General features: G+C 37.2%; 1 protein-coding gene across 2 annotated transcripts in view; it reads right to left on the bottom strand.

The window, feature by feature from the left end:
- Positions 1-19,228, bottom strand: part of Ten-m (teneurin transmembrane protein Ten-m) — a 256,866-nt gene extending 237,638 nt beyond the window's left edge. For both annotated transcript variants that reach the window (XM_076618306.1, XM_076618307.1), the window contains exon 1: positions 18,729-19,228. Coding sequence is in view for 1 of the 2 variants with exons in the window: in XM_076618307.1 (XP_076474422.1) it covers positions 18,729-18,741 (13 nt within the window). In the remaining variant the exon portion in view is untranslated. The remainder of the gene's footprint in view (positions 1-18,728) is intronic.
- Positions 19,229-21,851: the final 2,623 nt, after the last annotated feature.

Below are 21,851 nucleotides of genomic sequence, written 5' to 3'. Positions count from 1 at the left end.
TCCCTCACCGCTTTGACTCCTACACCTCCATTGCTCTCAGGGCTCTGTCTTTCTCTCCAATGGCGTTCTTTCGTCGTCTTATCGATTCACTTCGACTTATGGCATTTTTATTTCCGGGTAGAGCAGCCTGCCGCTGCGAGAACGCTTGAAAAATTCATCAGCCCCTCTCGATGATGCTGCTTCATTACTTAATCACCCTGACCTCGTGTATATATCGTTAAATTTCATTTGCGACTTCAGATCGAAAATGACTCATATATTTAACATTTTAATCAAAATCTTGCCTATTACGTAATAAATGTTTTAATTTCTTCTTCGTTCATATTCGTTGTACTTATTACTCACCCGGTTATATACCAACTGAATGCTTCTCTATCTCTTATTTCCTAATTATTTTCTCATAAATCTGATATTCTATTCGTATTATAATATAAAGTACTAAATGGAATAAAATTTATTCGAATTTTCCAATAAATATAGCAAGTAAATGTCGTAATAGTTACGATAGTAATTAAAGCGACTCACTTGTAGTGTTTGATTATATCAAAAATGAAAATTTCTCGCGAATTGATGAAGAAAATGTTTCGAAAACTAGCAATGTAACGCGAACAGACGCGCGCGCGAAATTCGATAAAAGACGCACGTCTCGCGCGTCGATTCCTCCATTCCATATTCATATACGGCGCGTGGATTAAACACGAGCATTTTCTGATCGAGCCACGGCTTCCTTCTATCGGCGTTAAGCCCCGGAATCGAGAGAATCTTTACTCGGTTGAAATATTGAAAGAGCTATATCTGTACACCGACTTCTAATTGAACGTTGTCGTGTATGATTAATGAATCGAATTTCACTTAACCAACGCTGAACCGCACAAATTTCATGGAAATTTTAATGGCGTCGAACGTGTGTCGCTGGTAACCGCGCATTATGCCGCGCCATGCTCTACGTACGTTATCCGGCTATCTAAAAATGCAAATATAACTCGGCCAGATTACACGAAGCTTCTACACACGAAGCTCGAATCTAGTTGCGGCATGGTTTACTCCTTACCTTGGCAACCATTTCTGCTTTTACTTTATTAATTTTCCATGTTCCCGGCGCAACGGCAAACCCCTCTGAATACACATTACAGCGAGACTAAAAAAGCAAAATTATGTGACTATTGTCTAATAGCGCGGAAAGATCGCCTCTATTCATCCAAATTAAGCATCTCACAAATGCTCGAACTTGATTTTCTAAAAAAAAGAAAAAAAAGAAACAGAAGCCTTCAACGCAATTGTGTTAGTCTTGATTTTCATCTTATTTCGAGCCATACGATCTCCCTGACCTCGTTTGAACTGTGAATTACGGACCACGCTGTAAAGGCGCACCGTTCGCCTCAACAGCGAAAGTGTTAATTAATATCATGCATCAGATGCACAAATCCTGAATGTAATCATATAACGTGGGACAAGTTGGGGATTTAAAGCGACGCTTGATTGATTATTCACGGAGTTTCTGACAAGACAGATCAAATTTGGTGCAGAAGGCTACCGATTAGATTGGCCCACCAGATTATCGAGGAACATCCGCAGCTTTCCACTTGCGAATGGAGTTGTTGCAAGTAGAACTAAGAGCCGCTACATATAGATGCTGCATTATTCATGAAAGTAGTACAATCCTGATGAGATCGATTGCATTTCGCATCACTCTCCCCTTAGAGTTGCGCGTTACATTTTCGAGAAGTATCGGTGGCTGAACGATACATCGAGATGTGGAACAAATCGCGCGTGTTCCCTACTGGTCGTTCGCGCATCTGTCGAACTGCGTTAATAATTAAGGAATGCGTCATCGTGTCAAGCGTGAAGCATTAACCGTCTGCATGGGGTCATTTTGAGGAAGTGCGAGAAGCTAGAATACTTAAACTATCAAATTCATTAAAATGAATCTTGATAATGAAAATGAGTAAAAAATATATATGTATATCCATTTTATGTTCCATTTTGATCATAATTATTATATAGACATATATTTTACCATTATATTTAAACCATTAGGTAAAATATTGTTGAATGTTGGAAAATCTGGTTTAAATAAAGTCCATTTGAATTTTCCTTCAATCTGTTTCAGCGACTGTTACGGTAATCTGTTCTTTTTTATCAAACCATACAACTATTTCACAATGTAGCACACGCACATAATACGATTATCAATATTTATTTCCTACAAAAGCTTTGTATCTAACAATTGTAAATTCTGCATTTTTCGTCAAATGGTTAAAAAGAATCTCTTCTATTTAATCTCTTAAAGTAGAAATTTAATATCTCTCTGCATTGTTGAAACGAAACGGATAAACTATTTATTATAAAATATTTCATAACTTTGTAGATATAAAAATTTAATATTTCTGTATTATTGGCGTGAAACAGATAGATCATATATTATAGAATATTTCGTAGCTTTCTAAACGTAAAAATTGTACGATTTGTGCTATTGGGATGCTTATTTATCGGACGATCGTGGAAATAGCGCTCGATTTACGGAAACAGAGGACATTTTCACAATGGGTTCGCGTTCGAATTTCCGCGTCACTGCTAAATACTTTACTGTAGGTTTCTACCGTGACGCTTTATACGCGACCAGTTTCGGTCAGATGGGCTTTTCCAGGGTGTTTAGGGGTTTGGGTGATATATCGGGGGATAAATACAGCGCGTTCTGTGGTCCGGTGTACGCCCCGTGTGCTGCTTTACCCCCGGGATCACGCGACACCAAATAATGACCGACTCTGCAACCCTGGATTAGCAAATCCCGCGCGGAATTAGGTTCGGTGCGCAATGGTTTGAGCTTGTAGCTTCGCGATCTCGTGTACGGCGTCATGACTACTGCCTCGATCGATTCTTCTGATCGCGGCCAGGTTTTAAACGATAAGAAAGCTCAAATGGATTGGAGAATCGTTACTTCGTTTCAACATTGTTGAATGTACTCTCTGTTACTTCTATTCATTCTTTTTAAATTCATTTAAAACGTTAATTTCTTATAATTCCGAATAAATCCGAAGTAGTTGGTGCATCTTTGTTTGTATAATTATCATTGTTTTCTCGTAAATTGTATCATAAGCGTAATGTTATACATATATATTTATATAGATTTAAGTCGCCCAATAAGTTGGTGCCGCTGTGTTTCTATACTTTTCACAATATATGTAAACGTAGAGTGTGATAAGCAACAAAATTGACTGATCTTGTACAATCGAGCTTAGCTCAGAAAGGATATTGACAAGATGAAATTATTGAATAGTAGACATTTTTATTTGTACATATAAAAAACCCACCAGTGAAATTGAAATTTTTAATACTTTGTTATGTATGAATAGTTATATAACACACAATGTATGTTCAAAGGAAATACAGTAACATTCGCTGTTGTAGTCGAACAAAATAACTCTTCCTGATTGCATTCGCAGATATAAAATAAAAAGGCTTCATTGACTCAGAATGTGTTTCAAATTTCCACCATTTTAGTTTCAAACTTGAAACTTGTAAATACCAGAATGAGGAGCAATACGGACATCTTCAATAAAATATTTCGTCTATTATTATATTCATTTTAATAAAACACAATCAAACAAAGGAACACACCATCATCTGTCTACGAGACACCAATTGTGATCAAGAACCAAACATATTTGGCTTCTAATTGATCGATCTTTCACTCACTGTCTACAACATCTCGAGGAGAGACCGCAGACACACAGTCTGGACGTCCAGTTAACTTGAATGTTGGCTCGCGTGGCGTCGACCGAGTAAACATGAGGAAGCAATCCTATCATTTTAAACAGGGAAACGAATGACCGTAGCGGGAACGATTTCCGCGGGCGGGACGGGTCTGGTGTATGTCGGTGGCACGACGAGGATTAAAATTGGAAGGAGCGGAAAAATTCCTGTCCCGCGAGCTGTATCTACGTACAGGCCAATAGGTATCGATCCCGGTGACTCTATTCAGCGTACACGACTCTCGACGGGGTGAGTTATATACCGCAGCCCGCCGCCACGCTAGAGTAACCTCCCTTGTACACGCTTCGGAGCGTGTGCTTGTGAAAACACCGATATCGTTATTTATGTATCGCGCCGATGCTAGCCGATGCCTATATATCTCATCCCCCAAATGCTTCTCTCTCACTCTATATCACTCTCTTCGTCCATGCAGACGATTTTCCATTTCTCTCTCTTGGTCGTTTCTACAGTTTTCAGGAAACGTTACAAAGCTGGGAAACTTTATGTTAGAACGCCGCATTCCAAATAATTTGATGAATTTCAGTAAGATTTCTTTTATCTTTTTTTAGGAAAAAGGCCAGAGTTGTTAACCTGTTGTTGGAATGGAGACAATGATTTTTAATTTTTGATTGTTGTGAATAAAATTGTGGATCCTTCTAGGTTGATAAATTGGTAGATAAATAGTGGATTTGTATCTTCTTAAAGAATTGGTTAGGTATTTTGGTAATTATAATTAAATCGTCTGTTAGAAATTTATTTTTACGAATGGTAATAGATCTTGATATCTTCATATATTGTAATTGAAGTGATTGTACGTATTTCATATCACAGATCGGTACAATCTTTCAAACGAGTAGCTTAATTTCGTGCTCGCAATTACAAGTTAGAAAACGACTCAATTTGGTTTACTATCCTAAGTGTAACAGAGATAACTGGAGGAAAAGGCGCAAAAGGAGGCTGAGTGATGGACGGCAGAGAGAGAAAGAGAAATTGAATGGTCTGAAACGGATCGTTAGTAGTTTTGTAATAATGAGAACTTGGCTGGTAGTTCGGAAGGTGGATTGAAAGAATAAAATCGTCCCCGATCATCGTTGACATTCGCCAGTCAAAGCGAAATCCCAAGAAAAGCAACCCTTCTAAGCAGCTTCTGAATACATTATAATAATAAGTTATAAATCATAACAAAAGTAACAAAAATAATAAAAATGATATTAACAATAGCAAAAATGGTAAAAATAACAGTAAAAAGTAAAATTAATTTTTCATTGATTAATGTTTGTTAATATTTTTTCAACAAAATAACATATTGCAAATCTGGCAAGCACGTTCACGATGTTACACAGAATAGGAAATTCGAAGGAATTTATTGACCGGTAATAAAAAGAGGGAAAAAACAAGAACCGGCACTTCTCGAATGTTTTACTTCCATTTGCACGATAATGAGAGTTTCAGGAGAAGGCAGGAACTTATTCGTCTGGAAAGAGCAAAGTTTCGGATTCGAAGGCTTCGTAACGGCCAGGAATAATAAAGACGACCGAAGGTAAATGTTTTCGCGTTGGGGTAAGTACGTGCGCACCCCGTGAATATGCAAATCCGCAACAAATTTTCGCTGCTTGCCAATACACCTTGCGTAACACGTTTTTCTCGTTGTCTAATTAACTCCTGGCGAAAGTAAGATTAGCGAGCTCTTCACTTTACCAACTGCCAGGTATTAAACACGACTTTATTTCCGATTAGTTTCTTACCGTCCCCCCTTTTTCTTTCTTTCATTTTAGTAATTCAATTAGGACATTATATTATTTGAGAACGAAGAATAATTGATAACAAAATAGACAAACGAATATTTCAGATTTTTCAAAATATGTATGAGTAAATCTTTATAAAAAGTGTAAATATCCTACAAGTACCCAATAATTTATTATAAATGTTGTGAAAGAGATTTGGACTGATAAAGAAGAAATTTATTTTTCATCAAAAGTTGAAAGTTTGTATTTTTTGTATCTGATATCAGAAAGATAGGAAATCTCTCAAGATAAAAAGATAATTACTTTCCATAATGTTAATTGAAAACCTAAAGGATTCCTATGAAAACGAAAAATGGGTATTTGTATATCTCTACACTTACATGAAACATTAAATTCTATTTTGTTACGAAACATTAATTTAGTCCTTGCATAACAGTGACATCAGTAACGTAACGCGTTTATATAGAGGCATCACGTTTTCCAAAGTAACAAAGTTATTTATTCGCAAATCGACAAGCACTGTAATGTCTCCATGCGCGCGGTTAAATCGATGACACAATTTTTATTTCATGTCGCGAAATCAAGCACTGAAACTAGTACGATAATTGCGAATCGAAACTAACATTTCGCAAACCAATCTACACGTGTTCGAGACACAATCAATTGAAATCATTACAAAATATGAAAGAAATCAAGTAGCCGCGGACCGATTGCAGGAACTTCGTTGTTGGTATTTTTTTTTTGTCTGTTTTTTTTCAAACGACCACGCCAATTACATGGGACGTCGAGGCAATTGTAACTGGGACAGCGAAATTTCCCTATCGGTGTCAATTAGACCGGTTTTAATACCTCTCGTCCGTTCGCGTTCGCGCTACCCTTCCTCGCGGCTCGATCGCTGGTAAAATGAAACAAAATGGGAAAAAAAGAAAGTAGATAGGGGTGAAAGAGGGAACGGGGAAACGAGATCGCCGATTTCCCTCGATTTACTCTACGCGGGGGATTGGTGATGAGTCCGCCACTAGCGTCGGTACACGTACACTCCTATTTATAAGCATTTGAACAATTTTTGGTTTCATACAAGGTGCGCTAATTCGTTGAAATTATCAAACAAGCGATTGACCGATTACGATTTTTCGTGCATGCAAGGTAACCATGCGAAATTTGGAAAAAATATTTGAAAGAGTGAACACGATGAACTTGAATTAAGAATCATACGTGTCGTACACGCAGTTCCCTAACTTAACTTCGGAAAGTTTTGTACGAAATAGATGCAAACCTCACAAATGTTTTCCTTGCAATCTCAAAAGGCATTTTGCAATTACGATAGAAAATTGAACTCTTAAACTGTACTCTGTTCGAAACCGCTAGATATCGTTTCGTCTCACGCACCTAGCGAAATTTAGTATCGCCATAAAATGATGCCGTTAAAAACGAGAGGATCGGAAACAAAGAAATACTAGAGCCAGATGAGAGAGGGAGAAAAAACATCGCCGAGTTATTGTATTAAAAAAAAAAAAAAAAGAGAAAGATAGTGGAAGAAGCTGAAACAAAACGTCCCTGTAGATTTATCCCCCGCTGATGCTCAGATTGCAGCCCTAAAACAATATCTGGTACGGTTTACCCGTGGGCCATCGACGAAGTGCAAGCCTGTCTGGTACATACTGGTTGACGAGAAAAACGACAGACGATATAAAAGAAAAAAGAACGCGAAAGTACTCATGCCGAGTTGATTTTCCTTGAATCGTTGGGGAAACGTGATACACAATATATATATACAACAAGTATCACGTTTATATACGTATATATCACGTTTATATCAAGTATATATATATATACACATATATAGTCGGATGCTTCGAAACAAATCATTGTTTTTGTTCGTTGTTATTGGTTTAGAATATTTTGATTAAAAAATACTTAAATTTCAAATTTATTATTGTTTCGATATGAAGATTATATATGTATGTACCATATATAAATACCGTGATGTATTCTATATTTCTAAATTATCATAATTGTATGTTTTTATAACAGAATTTTAAGGACATAGAATATCGAGATATAGAAATTTAGAATGAATGAACAATCGCCATACGCATTAATCAAACAGCAAGATTAAGGAAACTATTCATCTTATAATCCACTTACCCGCTCACATTTTACTAAACGCTTTATCCCCCATTGACTCAATCACAAAAAAAAAGAATTCAAGACAAGACACAACAACAAGGACACTCTGGAGCCCATGTAATTAGTTTCCAGCGCGTTACATTAATTGGCTCTATCCAGCTTTGAAAATATCGTAGTCCCTGGCAGTCCGTGTTTTCTTTAATTTGAGATGTAGTGTTTTCAGGGGAACGCAACGACTTGATTCCAAACGGAGGAAGATCTCACCGGAAGTGACGCGTAGGAAAAGGCCACGGGGAACCAAGACAAGAACCTTGTTTTCCTACTCGACGCGGAACACGACGAAGATTTATTAACCGTGTCTCCCATGAGAAACACCGGGGCCGAACGAAAGCGCCGGGGAATAAACAATAAATTCAGGTTTAAGAAAACAGGACGAAGGAGAAGGAAACGACTATGGGTCGGTGAGCGTAATTGGAGTCGGCGTTGCCACCTCCGACGGTGCCGCCGCCCTTAATCCTAACGTGATTTGTGATGCCAGAACGAAGGCTTTAAAGACTCACTCGTTATCTGACCGTTCCCGTGAACGCACTGAATCACCGAGGATCGAGGAGGTGGAATTACCCCACCTAGAAAAGTGGGAACTTTCGGACCTTCCCTTAGGAGGATGCCCCATGGTCGTCTCTTTTCTGCCCACCCTGGGCGTGGACAAAATTCTGAGATGTTAGAAGATACCTTACACATTTTCGTCTATTAGTTTTGGAATGCTTACAAAAACCTAACTAAATTTGGAAAATCATGGAGAAATTACAACCCATAAACCAAGCAAGATAATTGAAGTCGTCACTCAAATTTTTAATCTTTCGGATATATACAATAATTTCTTTGTTTATGCATCTCTTAATTTTTAATGTTTTGTTTCAATTAAATTGTTCTTAATTACTTTTAATTTCATGATGTTTGGTTGGTTAGAGAATTATCCGCTTAAGAATTATTGTCTCATACGAAAGACCATTGGAAAATTTACCTAATCTATCGATTTTATACAGAAGCAAAATATTAGTGTCTGAATATTTCTGAATCGGAGTGCAAGCGTCACGAAGAAAAAAATATACGAAAGGTATGAAGAGAAAGAGAATGTCACGATGCTTCTGAGATAAACCTTGAAATATTAATATCGGTACATAATGAAACTACAGAAGCTGGGGAACCCTTCATAAATTTTTAATTGAACTAAGGCCGTTCCCCCTCGATCGGTAAAGCGGAATCCGCAGCGGCTACGACTTATCCACCCTTCACCCCAATAACCTCAACGCTTTTGATAATTTAATCAGCGGTACATTACTCTGCCTGAATCACGATATCGTAAGCCGCACTTTCAACCTGGTTCAGTTATGATATTTCATCCGGTGCAGCGTTAATCTTTCATTTATCATATTACCTATAATCTTCTTGCATCCTATTCGATATCAACTGCTAATCAGAACCATTATTAGGCCATTTATGGTTTTATTTATTGAAAAATTCACAAAACTAACAAATTTTAATCATAATACTTAAAAATTGACCTATCTATGTCTAAATTCTACCTACTTAATAATCCTATATCAAAAATCCTATAATACTAAAAATTCGACGTATCTAATATTTAAATACATTACAAATTTTACCTACTTAATATCTAAAATTATGCTTTCCTAATACTTAAAATTCTACTTAGCTAAAGCAATTTTGTTAGGCACTAATAACGATCGTAAAGCTATATCTATCCCAATACCAATAATACTTCGTTCAATTTTCATTTTTAAACCCTTTCTCCTTTCTGTCTTTATTTCAAACCCTCCTAATCCATACGTTACCCTTTACCGCAATTCCAACAGTCACAAACACGTCAGCGGAACATCCAGTCTCATCTTCTCTGCATTCCATTCAAATAACATTCATACTCTCACGCGTTAATACTAGGTTAAACTACCAATAATGCCACGCTAAACTACCTAAATCGAAACGATTCGACGTAATTAATGAACGATTGGTTAAATCCAACGCGATAGTTCAATATCGTCCTGGGTGGTTTCTAGTTGCCATCGAAACTCCGGGCGAGGAACTGAAAGTAATAGAAAAACAGACTATGTACGTGGAAAAGAGAGTAAAAGAGACAAGAAGGAAGAGAAGAGAAGAGAGAGGGATCGTGGGGTTTGGCCAGAGGGCGTAGCACGGGTTGCGCTAGGCTATACATTACGAGCTTTAGCAGGGTTTAGCCGTAGCTATATACCGTGTCGTGGTCACCATCCCGGACCACCTATACGCTAGACCATACACACATATATATGTACATATTCAGACAGAGTGTACAGGCACATGTGTGTAAGTTTGCGTTCGGGGTGTCGTCCCGAAATTAATGTACTTGCTGTACTCCTTTGACGGACTGACTATGAGAGACAGATAATTCGAATAAAAATACTACGGACGAATCAAAAAGCTTCTACTGGCTTTGGAATATTTGTCAGATTTAAAGCAAAGTCGAAATCTAAACTTTATATTTTGAAATTTAGTTAAATTTTAGAAAAATTCTTGATTATACAATAAAGAAAAATTGATATCCTAGTGAATTTTCACCTTACATCGTGTTGGTATTACGTATTAGTATATAATTATTATTTATTATTACATTTTGTAAAGTCACATAAACATTTAATGTCTTGCATCCCACCACTTGAAAATACGTAAAATGTGATGCTGACACCACACTTGTGTTAATTTGCTACGCTTAGCTTTCATTTTTTTAATTATTAGCCTGCGGCAGTTTTATACATTTATGAAAAATCTAATTGTACAAAAATGTGCATAATACATATGAAACGCAAGGATATATAAAATATTCAAAATATAATAATACTCATTATAATATTTAGCGGGTGGAACAAATTTCTACGTAGGTTTCATTGCCTTAGTTATGTTTATGGAAACATTAATTTGCATAAAAATCCGCAGTCTACTAATCATTATTTGCCATTATTTCATTCAACCCATCGAACCATTAAATTTTCAAAATTCCATAGACCATCATACACACATCATACACATATCATACACACCAATGAAAAGAAAAGGGCTTCAACTAAAATGAATACTCTATACTGTATATGATTATAGAAAGACAATGATATAAGCAGTATTTTAGCGGACTCCTCGGGATAATTCCATAAAAATAAAAACGATGCGTTGTGGAAGAGCCACTGATACACATCTTATACAGTGTACAGTGTATGGTACACTTACGTCTATACACCCACACGTACATGTATGTAATCAAAAGCAGTGAGCTCGCACGACGTCGAGCGGGCTGCTGCGTAAACGTCGCGTCGCGGCGCGGATTCGTCGATGCACCAAAGCATGCGCGCGAACGTGTGCATATCGGTATGACAGCATACGCCTTGCATATGTGTACATTGTACATGTGCATGTGACACGCGTATGCATATGTGTACGTGTGTATACGATACACACAATAATATAGGAAGGCTTTTGCTCCCAGCCATATAGGCTCTATGACATCCGACCTCCCTGTTCGCGATAATGTCTATCAACTTTATCACCCCCTACAATATTACAGACTAATTTAAGACGCGCTCCATATCGATCAATGAGAGTATAGAATAAGATCTGCTTACTGGATTTTGAGGAAGAAAATGTCGTTTACCTGAAGTTTGAATTTGATACGCCACACACAATTGAATTATTATTTAACAAATTATTCAAACTTTCGAGGATTCTTTCATATTAAAAAGAATTTAATGTTACAATAGATTCGTCAATTATGTACATGTAATTCAATTAAATTTCTTAATTATTTAAACGTAAAAACGAATAATCAAATTATTACAATCTTCACGAATTATTTACTATCTTATAGTAAAAAGAATTCATGTATTCAGTATTACAGTAACGTCGCTAATTATGTGTATGTAGGTTAATGCAAATGTATGAAATGTCGTTTCTTTGAAGTTGGTGCGCCATAATACTCGAGTTATCATTAACAAATTACTAAACCGTCAAGAATTATTTTACACTAAAAAGAATGTATACATATTCGATAATCGTGTGTTATAAGCATTGTGAGATTCTGTTTTGCTCGATTTTTCCTAAATATATATGTATATAATGTGACTATATATTGCATGTTGAATGTACCTCGTGTAGAATATTTTCTTCGTTTATTCAGAATTATTTTCGGAAATTGATCTCGAATCCATTCTCCCGCATCTCAATCACACCTCTCAAGACTGCAATCAGAGCTTTCAATCACAGTTCTTAAAAATTTCACACCCTAAACACATTTCTAAACATAACCAAAACACGCAGATTCCAATCTATATTTACATTTTCCGACTCAACTAACCTGTACTCACAACGTTAATATCTTAAAATACACGTTCACGTATTCCATTATCACTTCACACAAATCATTCACGCAAATTCTCTCAACTACATTCATTGTGAATCAGAATACTAAATACGTAGACGATAGCAATATCGTATCCGCCATGTTCGGCTGTCATGTCTTCGCGAATTCAAACCGCGCGATGCGCTCCCTTACGGTGATCGTAACGATTACGGTTGATCATAAGCGGTGACCGCCGGTGTGCCGAATCATAAGATTCGCGCTTTATAATCTCTATATGAAGAAGGAAATTAACTGTTACTTTTTTGAATAAATATACGATATTTTGAAAAAACGTGCAACTGAAGATTTATTGTATAAAACGACATTTGATATATACCGATCTAACATAAACATTAACTTCTTATTTATCTTTATAAAAATATGAATTTATATAAATGTCCTATTGATTATTAATCATACTATTCAAAATACAAAAACTTTTCGATAAAAATTCCTCTTTTACGGTTCTTATCTAATTTTTTTCTAATTTCTAACGTATAACTTTTTTTTAAATCTGTATTGTGTTGAAAGCACTACAATGGATGGAATAAAACATTAATATTTACCGCAATCGCTGCACTTCTCCTGTTACTCTTTTTCTGCCTAACGAGAATTATGTTAAAGAATAGTTTCAACATAAATTATCGTAATCTAAGGCTCGGTATTTCTTCAACTTCTCCCACAGCGTAATCGTTACATAGTTTCCCTTGGGCAAACGTTCACGGTTAGAGTTTATGCCACTTGAAAATAACAGAAGTTTATTTCCTGTTGAGAAAACTTCCTATGGAAAGTTCGACTTGCCAAGAAAGTAATGTTTCAGGATTAGTAAAAACTGTACCACTCGTTCAAGCTTTATTTCGTGACAATTGTGTGAAATTCTTTTCAAACTTGAGCCAACGGAGAGTTATCGTTATAAAGAATGATTAAGTCCTCAATCGTATCGAAAATACTTCTCAGTGTTATTCAACGTTCATTGAAGCTTTTCTATCCTATTATACGATGTTTCCACGCTTCTATATACATTTCTCGTAACCACCATAAAAATTCTCAAATTTGCACGCGTGATTTCTCTCACCCTTCCAATTTCCACAGCTACTGTCTTTCGTGCTTTTAACAAATTAAAGCTGAGGAACGTGGACTTTGTTCGTGAGTAAACACGCGCCGGAAGCAAAGTAAGTCGGCGAGATGAAGAGGGAGGGCCTCGAAAGGAGACATAGAGTCCAACTAAGGAGGGGAAACAGAGAAATAAAGAGGAATTCCTTCTTCAAGGCACGCTATTATCCTGATTGCATTTTTAAACGCGACTGTCCGCTGCGTACGTCCCTCTTCTCACCTTCATCTGTCGTCCTCAAGCCTACAACCGTCGTTTCCCTCGGTCTGACGCTCACCCTCCGACTTTACGTTTCACCTACTCTCTTCTCTTTTCTTTGAAACAGTGCACTTCGACAGAGAGACTCTATCGATACCTTTCCTCTAACCCTTTTATTTTTGTACAACCCCGATGTAAAGTATCCCACTTTCTTGAGAAATTGCTTTGCATCGATGAATTCTGAGTACAAAAGATGTTTAAAGGAAGAAAAACGAGATATTTTCGTCGTGATTAGTTAGAGTATAAGGTTGTAGAGGAGAACGAAGTATAGCACTGTTACATTAAACCTCTAATCTGAAAGAGTAGAAGTGAGCTTTTTTTACTATTAGAAAGTTGCCGTATAATTTTGATTTTTTTCGCTTCACTCTTCTGTGCAGTTTGGACAGAGAAAATGTCGGTCACTGTTTCGAACTTGGAGCAAACACTAAGCTGCCCGATTACATTCACGATCGATGCTCTCGAAATGAATATTTACTAAGCAACGAAATATCTTTGTCGACGCGCCTCGATAATTTAACTGGCTACGGGAATTTCAATGCTTTTTGCGTAACACCATAAACTCATGTTGGCATATTTTGAGATCGAGAGTTTTTTGTGACTCTTTGTCGTGTTTATGTCTAATTCTCGTATAAAGATAAATGGAGAAGAAAAAACTGAATATTCTGATTATGATGAATTAATTTCTAAAATACTAATCTATTAAAGACAGCACTTTTTTAACTACATTTTGGAACGACTGGTTTATTAAACACTGATTGATATTTATAGAAGAAAGAGAAGATAGTATTCTAATAGAAAATGCGATCAGATTCGATTCTTTCATCAGATCATTCATATGCGTTTCAAACTACAAAAAAGCTAATAAAATACGTCTATATTTTTCAAGTAAATAGTCACGCAATGAGAAGAAACAGAAGGCTTTACAAGCCCCTCGATGAAAAACGTGTTAAATCAGAAATTAAAATCTCTCAGCTAATTGTGTAAGCGACAAGGTTAAGTCATTTCATCCGTAATAGAATATTCTCCAAACATGCAATTCAACAGGGGACTATAAGTTAATGACACGTCTGCGAACTACGTAATTGACCTGGCATCAATTAACATCATGCCTGTTGTTTGTACGTTCGAATACGGCGTTAATCGTGCGGGCGCGAAAGCATTTGTTCCGAAATTATAGGATAGTCGATGGTCAGTTAACTCAAAATCAAATATTACACTCTCCGTTAATAATTATTACTTAGGACTTTAAATGTGTTAATTGTACGATTGAAGATATCTTTGAAGATCTAAACGTAAGTTATTTATGAGAAATTATTTATTCAGGTTCTAAACTTTCTGCTTCAAACAAATCAGCTGGAAAGTCTATTTTATTCAGTGAATATAAATTAATTTATTGTTTAAAATAATTAAATAATCTTTTTACTACCAATAAGACACTCGATACATAGAAAACAGCTCATAGAACGTTATTTACATCATTATATTTACTATTGATGTTTCTTCACTTATTAGGCTTATCTATAGTTGTAACTAATAATTCCTTAAACGACATCCTAACAAGAAATGATATGTATGTATATTGTTCGATATTGACGTGCGCATTTACGAACAGGCATTTGGAAAGAATGAGGAGGAAGCGTTGGAGGTGAAAGGTCGAAGATCGTGCTTCTACCTCGGTTCTTTATCTAGCGAAGAAAGTGGCCAGAGATTCGAAGACAGGCTTGGATGCTTGCAGATGATTCACGAAGACTGGACGTATCCGATAGTCTTAAGACGATTGAATGCTATTTGACGGCGGGACAAGTTGAGAACAACGACAAATGACTGCGATTAGCTTCTCGGTAGCATGGCAATCAATTGCTCTTGATAGAACGGATCAGTGAATACGAGAACGAAGCTCTCCTTTGGTCTGACCGCCTATTAAAAATACTTAACTGGCCGGTCGTCGACCCAGCCATCGTCGATAGCATCGACATGCAAATGTAGTCCGCGTGTGCCTACATATTTATGCATTCTTCGATTCTAACACCCGCTGGCTTTATTCGCGCCGTATCGCTCCCGGTCAACGTTCACCTTCTAACAAGTTTCATTACGAAATCGTTTTACAACTCCCACATGTACACTCTCGTCCACAACTAGGAGAAAGCTGTACAAAACCGTCTATCATACTTATCTCCATAATTAATTAAAATAAAAAAAAAAACCGGCGGCCCCTTGGCAATTACGTTTTACCACATTCAAGCGTTTTTCACTGGAAGCTTATTACAAAACACACGTACTGCAGTGAATCAAGTTTCTTGTGTTTTTAAGTGTCTTGATCTTTCATTATGGAGGTATTTAGTAAATACAATGTTAATTGCACCGCTTGTTTCATAAATTAAAAGATTATGGACTCAGAACTGTAAGTATACGGTTTCATACAGGTTTCCCTTATTGGACAATTTGATCGAAAGATATACTTAACGAAGATAAAAACTGATTGTTAGGCAATTAAAGCGATACACATCAATAATAACGAAAGTGTTAGTAAAGGGTCATTTGCCATTCACAGTACGAACAAATATACAAAAAAGTCTATGACTAAATTGAACGTGTAGTAAAAACGATTGCTGGTTACAAAGATCGAAAGTTTGGAACAATAGAATTTTATTAGTAATTCTAGCGTCGCGTATAGTTTTTCTACGTGACAAGAAGCCTAATGGTGTGGCCGGAGGCTAACACGCCCTCGCCGCTATTACCATATCCTGCTCAATTTCGCGTTTCTACTTCGCAGCGCTCGCGTGGCTGAACGCGGGTCATTATTTTTCGCGCAACTATTTTCGTAGCTGCCAACGGCACGTGTGACACGCTACCCGCACGCCGAACCGAACGTGCTGTCGTTTTGAAGAGCGAAAACGCGCGTCGCGTTTGTTTCCATTTAAATGCCACCGATAGGTCGCCCGCCTGTAACGCATCGTTCTTTCAAAATTAAAATTTATTAATTAATTCAATCTTTTTCAGTGATGAATTAATTTCTAAAAAAAGCACAACTTTTTTCACGTGTTCCTCCAACCAAAAATTATTTTGATTAGAGAAAAATACACACATTGGATCGAAATGATACAAAGCGCGTTAAAAACAGAAGACACACATGATTTTTATATAGTGACACATTGTTTTCATATCTGCATTGATGTGTACATTTGCAAGCCATATACTCAATTAATATAACTCTTTAATTAATTCCAGCATTATTCCGCGATTGGAAAAGTAGTAGCATTGTTTGCCCATTTACGAAATTCATGTTTCAATGTTCTTTCCTCAATATTACCATCACACATTGATAACATGCCAATTTTTGATATTTATTCAATGTTAGTCATGTTGAAAAAGAATGAAACACGCTTGCGTTTCCAATATCGTAATAATAGCAACAACACTGCATTCATGGGTATTGAGTTGAAATACGATGATGATCAATTATAAATTGAATTCTGTTTCAACATGACCATGGTCATATTAGTTTCACGTAGTGAAAACAACATTAGATAAAATATTACGACATTCACTTTATTCTCTGGATTTAGCAACATCTGATTCTTATTTATTTCAATCACTCAACAAACGAACAGATTCTTAACACTTTAGGATGAAAATTTATCAAACTTAATTGAAAGGAAAACCCCATTGATTGATGGAATCGAAAATAATTCGAAGAGTGTGACGAAGATAAAGAAAAATGTTTTCGTTATTTTATTGAGAATATTCTAATCAAACTTTACTACCGACTTTTCAATATTTTCACATCGTCGTATGAGCTTTCACGCGGAGCAAAATACCACGCTAAGAAGCTTCTAGGAACTTGTTCACTAAACATTCAGCAGGTCGACGTTTCTTCTAACGCGAGTGTCAAGAATGTCCAGCGTCAGCGAACTTGCTTCTAAACAAATTTACTTTACAGCGTGTCCGTGAACGAACAAGAATCAATTTTTGTTTTCGTCCTGATATGTGCAAATATATCCGATAACAGCTCAGAATAAGTATATTTAATGCGAATATTTAAAAAAATTTAACGTAAAAGTCACCACATATTTTATAATTTATTATTTTCATATTTACTTTTCAGATATTTTGCTCAAATTTATGAGAAATATAAATTTGTAATTCTTATGTTATGTTTTCTTTAAAAGATACGAATTCTACGTTTTCTTTAAGAATGAGAATATTTTCAAGAAATGTATCACAAAATGACACAAATGACGCAATCATCCACTAATTATATAAAATTACAACAATTAGAAATTTCAATAATTAGGAGTATAATTAGAAGTGACAATCAGAAATTTAAGAAAGTACAAATGCATATTTCTCGAAGAATTTGAACACTCGGATATTCACAGAATCGAACTATCATCGACTATTCAACGAAACCTAAAAAAAATTGACGGACGAAAATTCACATTATATTTTCATATGCCTATAAAATTAATTCATCTAATGCATGTATATCTATTTCACACCATGAGAAAAAAATTATACGATATTAAGATATCTTTCATATAATTGAATGTATTTTTAATACACAATTCACTCGTTCCAAATCATGTGATGATTTTACTGTATCTACCTTCACTGCAAAATTGAAATTAACAAATTGTGTATTATATATATAACTGTTGTTTCACATCTGAATATTAATAAGTATAGTCATACGTTTGTCGTTTCTCTCATTATAGTTTCAACCATAATACCATACACCTTAATGAATAATGCTACTGTTAAACGTGCTCTTCCGTTCTCTCCTGTTCCTATGTATATGAAAGGTAATTGCATGTCCTTTGAATGAAATCGCGAGTTTAGCGCTCCATTTTCACCCACCAATTGTCCATCAATCGGCAGTTGGAACGCGAGATAAAGCAATCACGTCTCGCATTAAAAAAACCGAGCGCTTGTCAACTTGCCGAGTTCGAACTTTCGGGACAACGAACGAGCTTAAACTCTGGGCGTGGTGGGGAGGCAAGAAACACCGAAAGAGCGCGCGATTGACCATAAGTAACAAACACACTACCAACAAAATCCTAACAACTCAATATATCTACGTACTAACACAGCATAGTTAATCTACGAAACTATGTTTCTATAGGAACTTTGTAAATTCAGAAATGCTCAAAAAACAGTCACGCAATTAGTAGGTTAAATATTCGTAATAACTGGTATATACATGCCTAACATACAATACTTAATCTACGAAGTCATGTCTCCGTAGGAGATTCAAAAAGTGAAAGATCCGCTAGAATGCGTCACTCACCTAATTGGTACATTTAAGATCCTATAAGTACACTGGCGGTTGCCCTCTGTGTCATTGCACACGAGCACTGCACACACTCTCAAATCACCATAATAATGATCATCATCATAGTAAGCACCGATTTATCGATACGAAACACGATTGTCGATTTACAGGCCGATTGTGCAATGCAGTCGCAGGAATCCGTGCCACGGGAAGGTAGCTACATATATCCAAAGACAGCCGGTGTATCCTGCCGCTGGAAGGCACACAACACATGTACACGCCAATGTCCTGCACTATTCTTCTCCACTGATCTCGATTCTCCTACATTGAACGAAATCACAACGAGAATCGTAAAAGAAGAATGATATTGTCAGAGGGTCGAGAGATTTGGGTTAGTTCGAGGCGTAGTCGATGGTTCGAGTCTGTCGCGAGGAAACCGGAACACTGTGTGCGGTGGCCAGTAAGGGGCTAGATTCGCGATTATATAGGAATGTGCGAGTTCAGCGTTCGCGGTTCAGGAGCTGGCAATACACTGACTGGCTTCCCGGTTCGACCCGAGTCCGCGGCTGTTACTTCTACGTGGCGCATGCGTGCGACACCGTGGCGACATTGCGCCGTCGTCAACGACCGTCGCTGACATCGTCGTCGTCGTCGTCGTCGTCGACGTTTTCGTCCTGCTCGTAGTCCTCGTTGGCATTGTTACCCCTTTCTCCCTTCGTTGCCCTATCCTGTCCATCTACGTACACACAGGAACGCGTGTGCACCTATGTGAGCGTACACGCGAACCTACTTCCGTGTTTCATCCCCTAAATCGGCACTCCGCGCCCCAGAGAAGAGAGCGCGAGCCACCAGTGCCACCGTAGGAAAAGACCGGGGAAGAAGAGGTGTCGGCTTCTCGCGTCAAATACCCTCTTCTCCAGGACGCCCGCTCGAGGACGTAACGCGAGCACTACCAACAGCAGTAGATTAGGTCCGTTCTTATTTCAGCTACGAAAGAAGTGGAGTATAAAATTAAATTTGATTACCTAGATCAGATTATTAGAGGAGGATAGCATAGAGTCGGTGATGTGATTATATATGTATGTAATTCGTTCTTAAATGAAAGTACAACGTGATCGGAATATCATTCTTCGTTGAAAAATCTTGAATAAAATTCATCCTGTTCGCCGAAATTCTTGTAACGGAAAACAAATGTTGTTGAAATCACATAGCTATCGAATAAGCTTAAACGCTTGGTGCTTCACTGTATTAAAGTCATAATGCATGGCATGTGGATCTCGTTAGAGATAAAACAGAGGAAAAACATAGACGAATGCTTCGTGTTGAAGATAAACTGCCAGATTAACAGATAAACTAAATTGATTCTGGACGTATAAACGGAACTGCTGCAACACCCACCTTGTTTAAATTTATCGTAAGTCTATGCAGCATAGACTCACAATTTTGATGATTGAATACGATACCAAGATGACAGATTTGCAACAATTTGAGAAGGAAAATTGGAATACTACGAAATATCAAATTATGGAAAAATAAGTAAGTAAGGGTATTGTATGGTATAAATAACGAACGAAAGGAATAATTATACTGCGCTTAGAACAGTTCTCTTTCCATTTAATAGCAAAATCTGCGTCTACCAATCGATTTTACCAATAGATAATAGATAATAGATATTATCCACACTCACGTTCTACAATTACATTTTGTAATTAGCAAAGATAAACCTAACTATATACCGTGAACACGAAGCAGGACTAAATAGAAGCTATCGTCCTCTGCTATTGCACGCAGACCCACAATGGCCACGACACACTCAATTGACTGCTCGGGGCATTACGAAAGTCGACTTAACTCGCGATTCAACGTTCGTTGGACGCGTTCGAGGAAAATTTACGGAACGTTCGATCGGAGGAAAGTATATTTAGCAGTTGCAATTAAGTGGGAGCCAGCGAAGGTTAAGCAGGCGTGAAGAAGCAGCCTCGATTCTTGCTTTCTCTCTATCTTCTACTGTAATCCTTAATTGGTTCGCGTGATTCATTCGCTCCATTCATCGTAACTAAACTGTTTTCCGAAGGAGAGGCGTCCTCGCCTCGAGCGACATTACGGAGCACGCTGTTCTCATTCTTTCTCTTTCGTTTCTTCTTATCTTCTATCTCTGCTCGTCTCGCTCGAATACGCAAGAGGTAGCGCCCGGAGCAGCCACCGGTAGCCTGTCTGTCTGTAGTTATAACGTGGGATCAGATAAACAAACGTGGCTTTAACTCCGACTGACATAATCGGCTGTTCAGGTGAGAAACGCGGGAATCGAAGGTCCAAGGGGGAAAACGTGAAGAAAAAGCGACAGAGCCTCGTAGAATGTAAGAGAAAATGAAAAAGAAAAGACGATAGATGCAGGAGGAAAGATTGACGACTGATGTGAGTGGAGAAGGAATCCAGGAAGGAATACGTATCGAAGGTGAACAGAGACGAGCGAGAAAAGAAATTGAAGGAATGGACAGAGGAACAAAACGTACAGGATACACAGGGACGACTTCCTTGGGGTCATTCCTGGATGATGGCTTCAGGACGATTGCCTGGATCAAGAGCACCGTGAAAAGGGTACGACCAATTTAGGATGATCAGATATTGCTGCGTTCGTTATTCTCGAAGCTGAAGGGAGGAAAAGAGATTGAGGAATCTGGGAGGGTTGACTGATATTGATTATTCACGTTTCGAATTCTTGTTTTATTATTTGAGCATTTGGGTTTAATGAGTTGGAAGGTTTTAGAGGTTGACTATTGATTGTTCACTTTCTGACTTCTTTTAGTTACCTTTAAACTGACCATATTGTCTTAACGAAATGGCAATTATACGAGTTACTCGCTAGTGGGAAGAAAGATTTTAAAAGATACAAATTAACATCGCCGAAATAGTCTTAATGCGAAGATGCTTTTGTGTTGGAGATAAATAGAAGTTATAAATAATGTTTCGTTTGTTGATCGTCAGCGCCGATACATGTATTTCATCGTGATGTGTGCGTTATTTAGTCGCAAATAAATTATTCGAAAACATTGACACGTTTAGAAACAACTATTATCGCTACCTTCGGAAGCTTTCACGTATAAAATATCATTCGGATATCGATCCACCATCGGTCTC

The sequence above is a fragment of the Bombus vancouverensis genome, chromosome 4, assembly GCF_051014615.1.
Source record: "Bombus vancouverensis nearcticus chromosome 4, iyBomVanc1_principal, whole genome shotgun sequence".
In the NCBI taxonomy this organism is placed as follows: Eukaryota; Metazoa; Arthropoda; class Insecta; order Hymenoptera; family Apidae; genus Bombus; species Bombus vancouverensis.
This window is presented reverse-complemented; position numbering and strand designations above follow the sequence as displayed.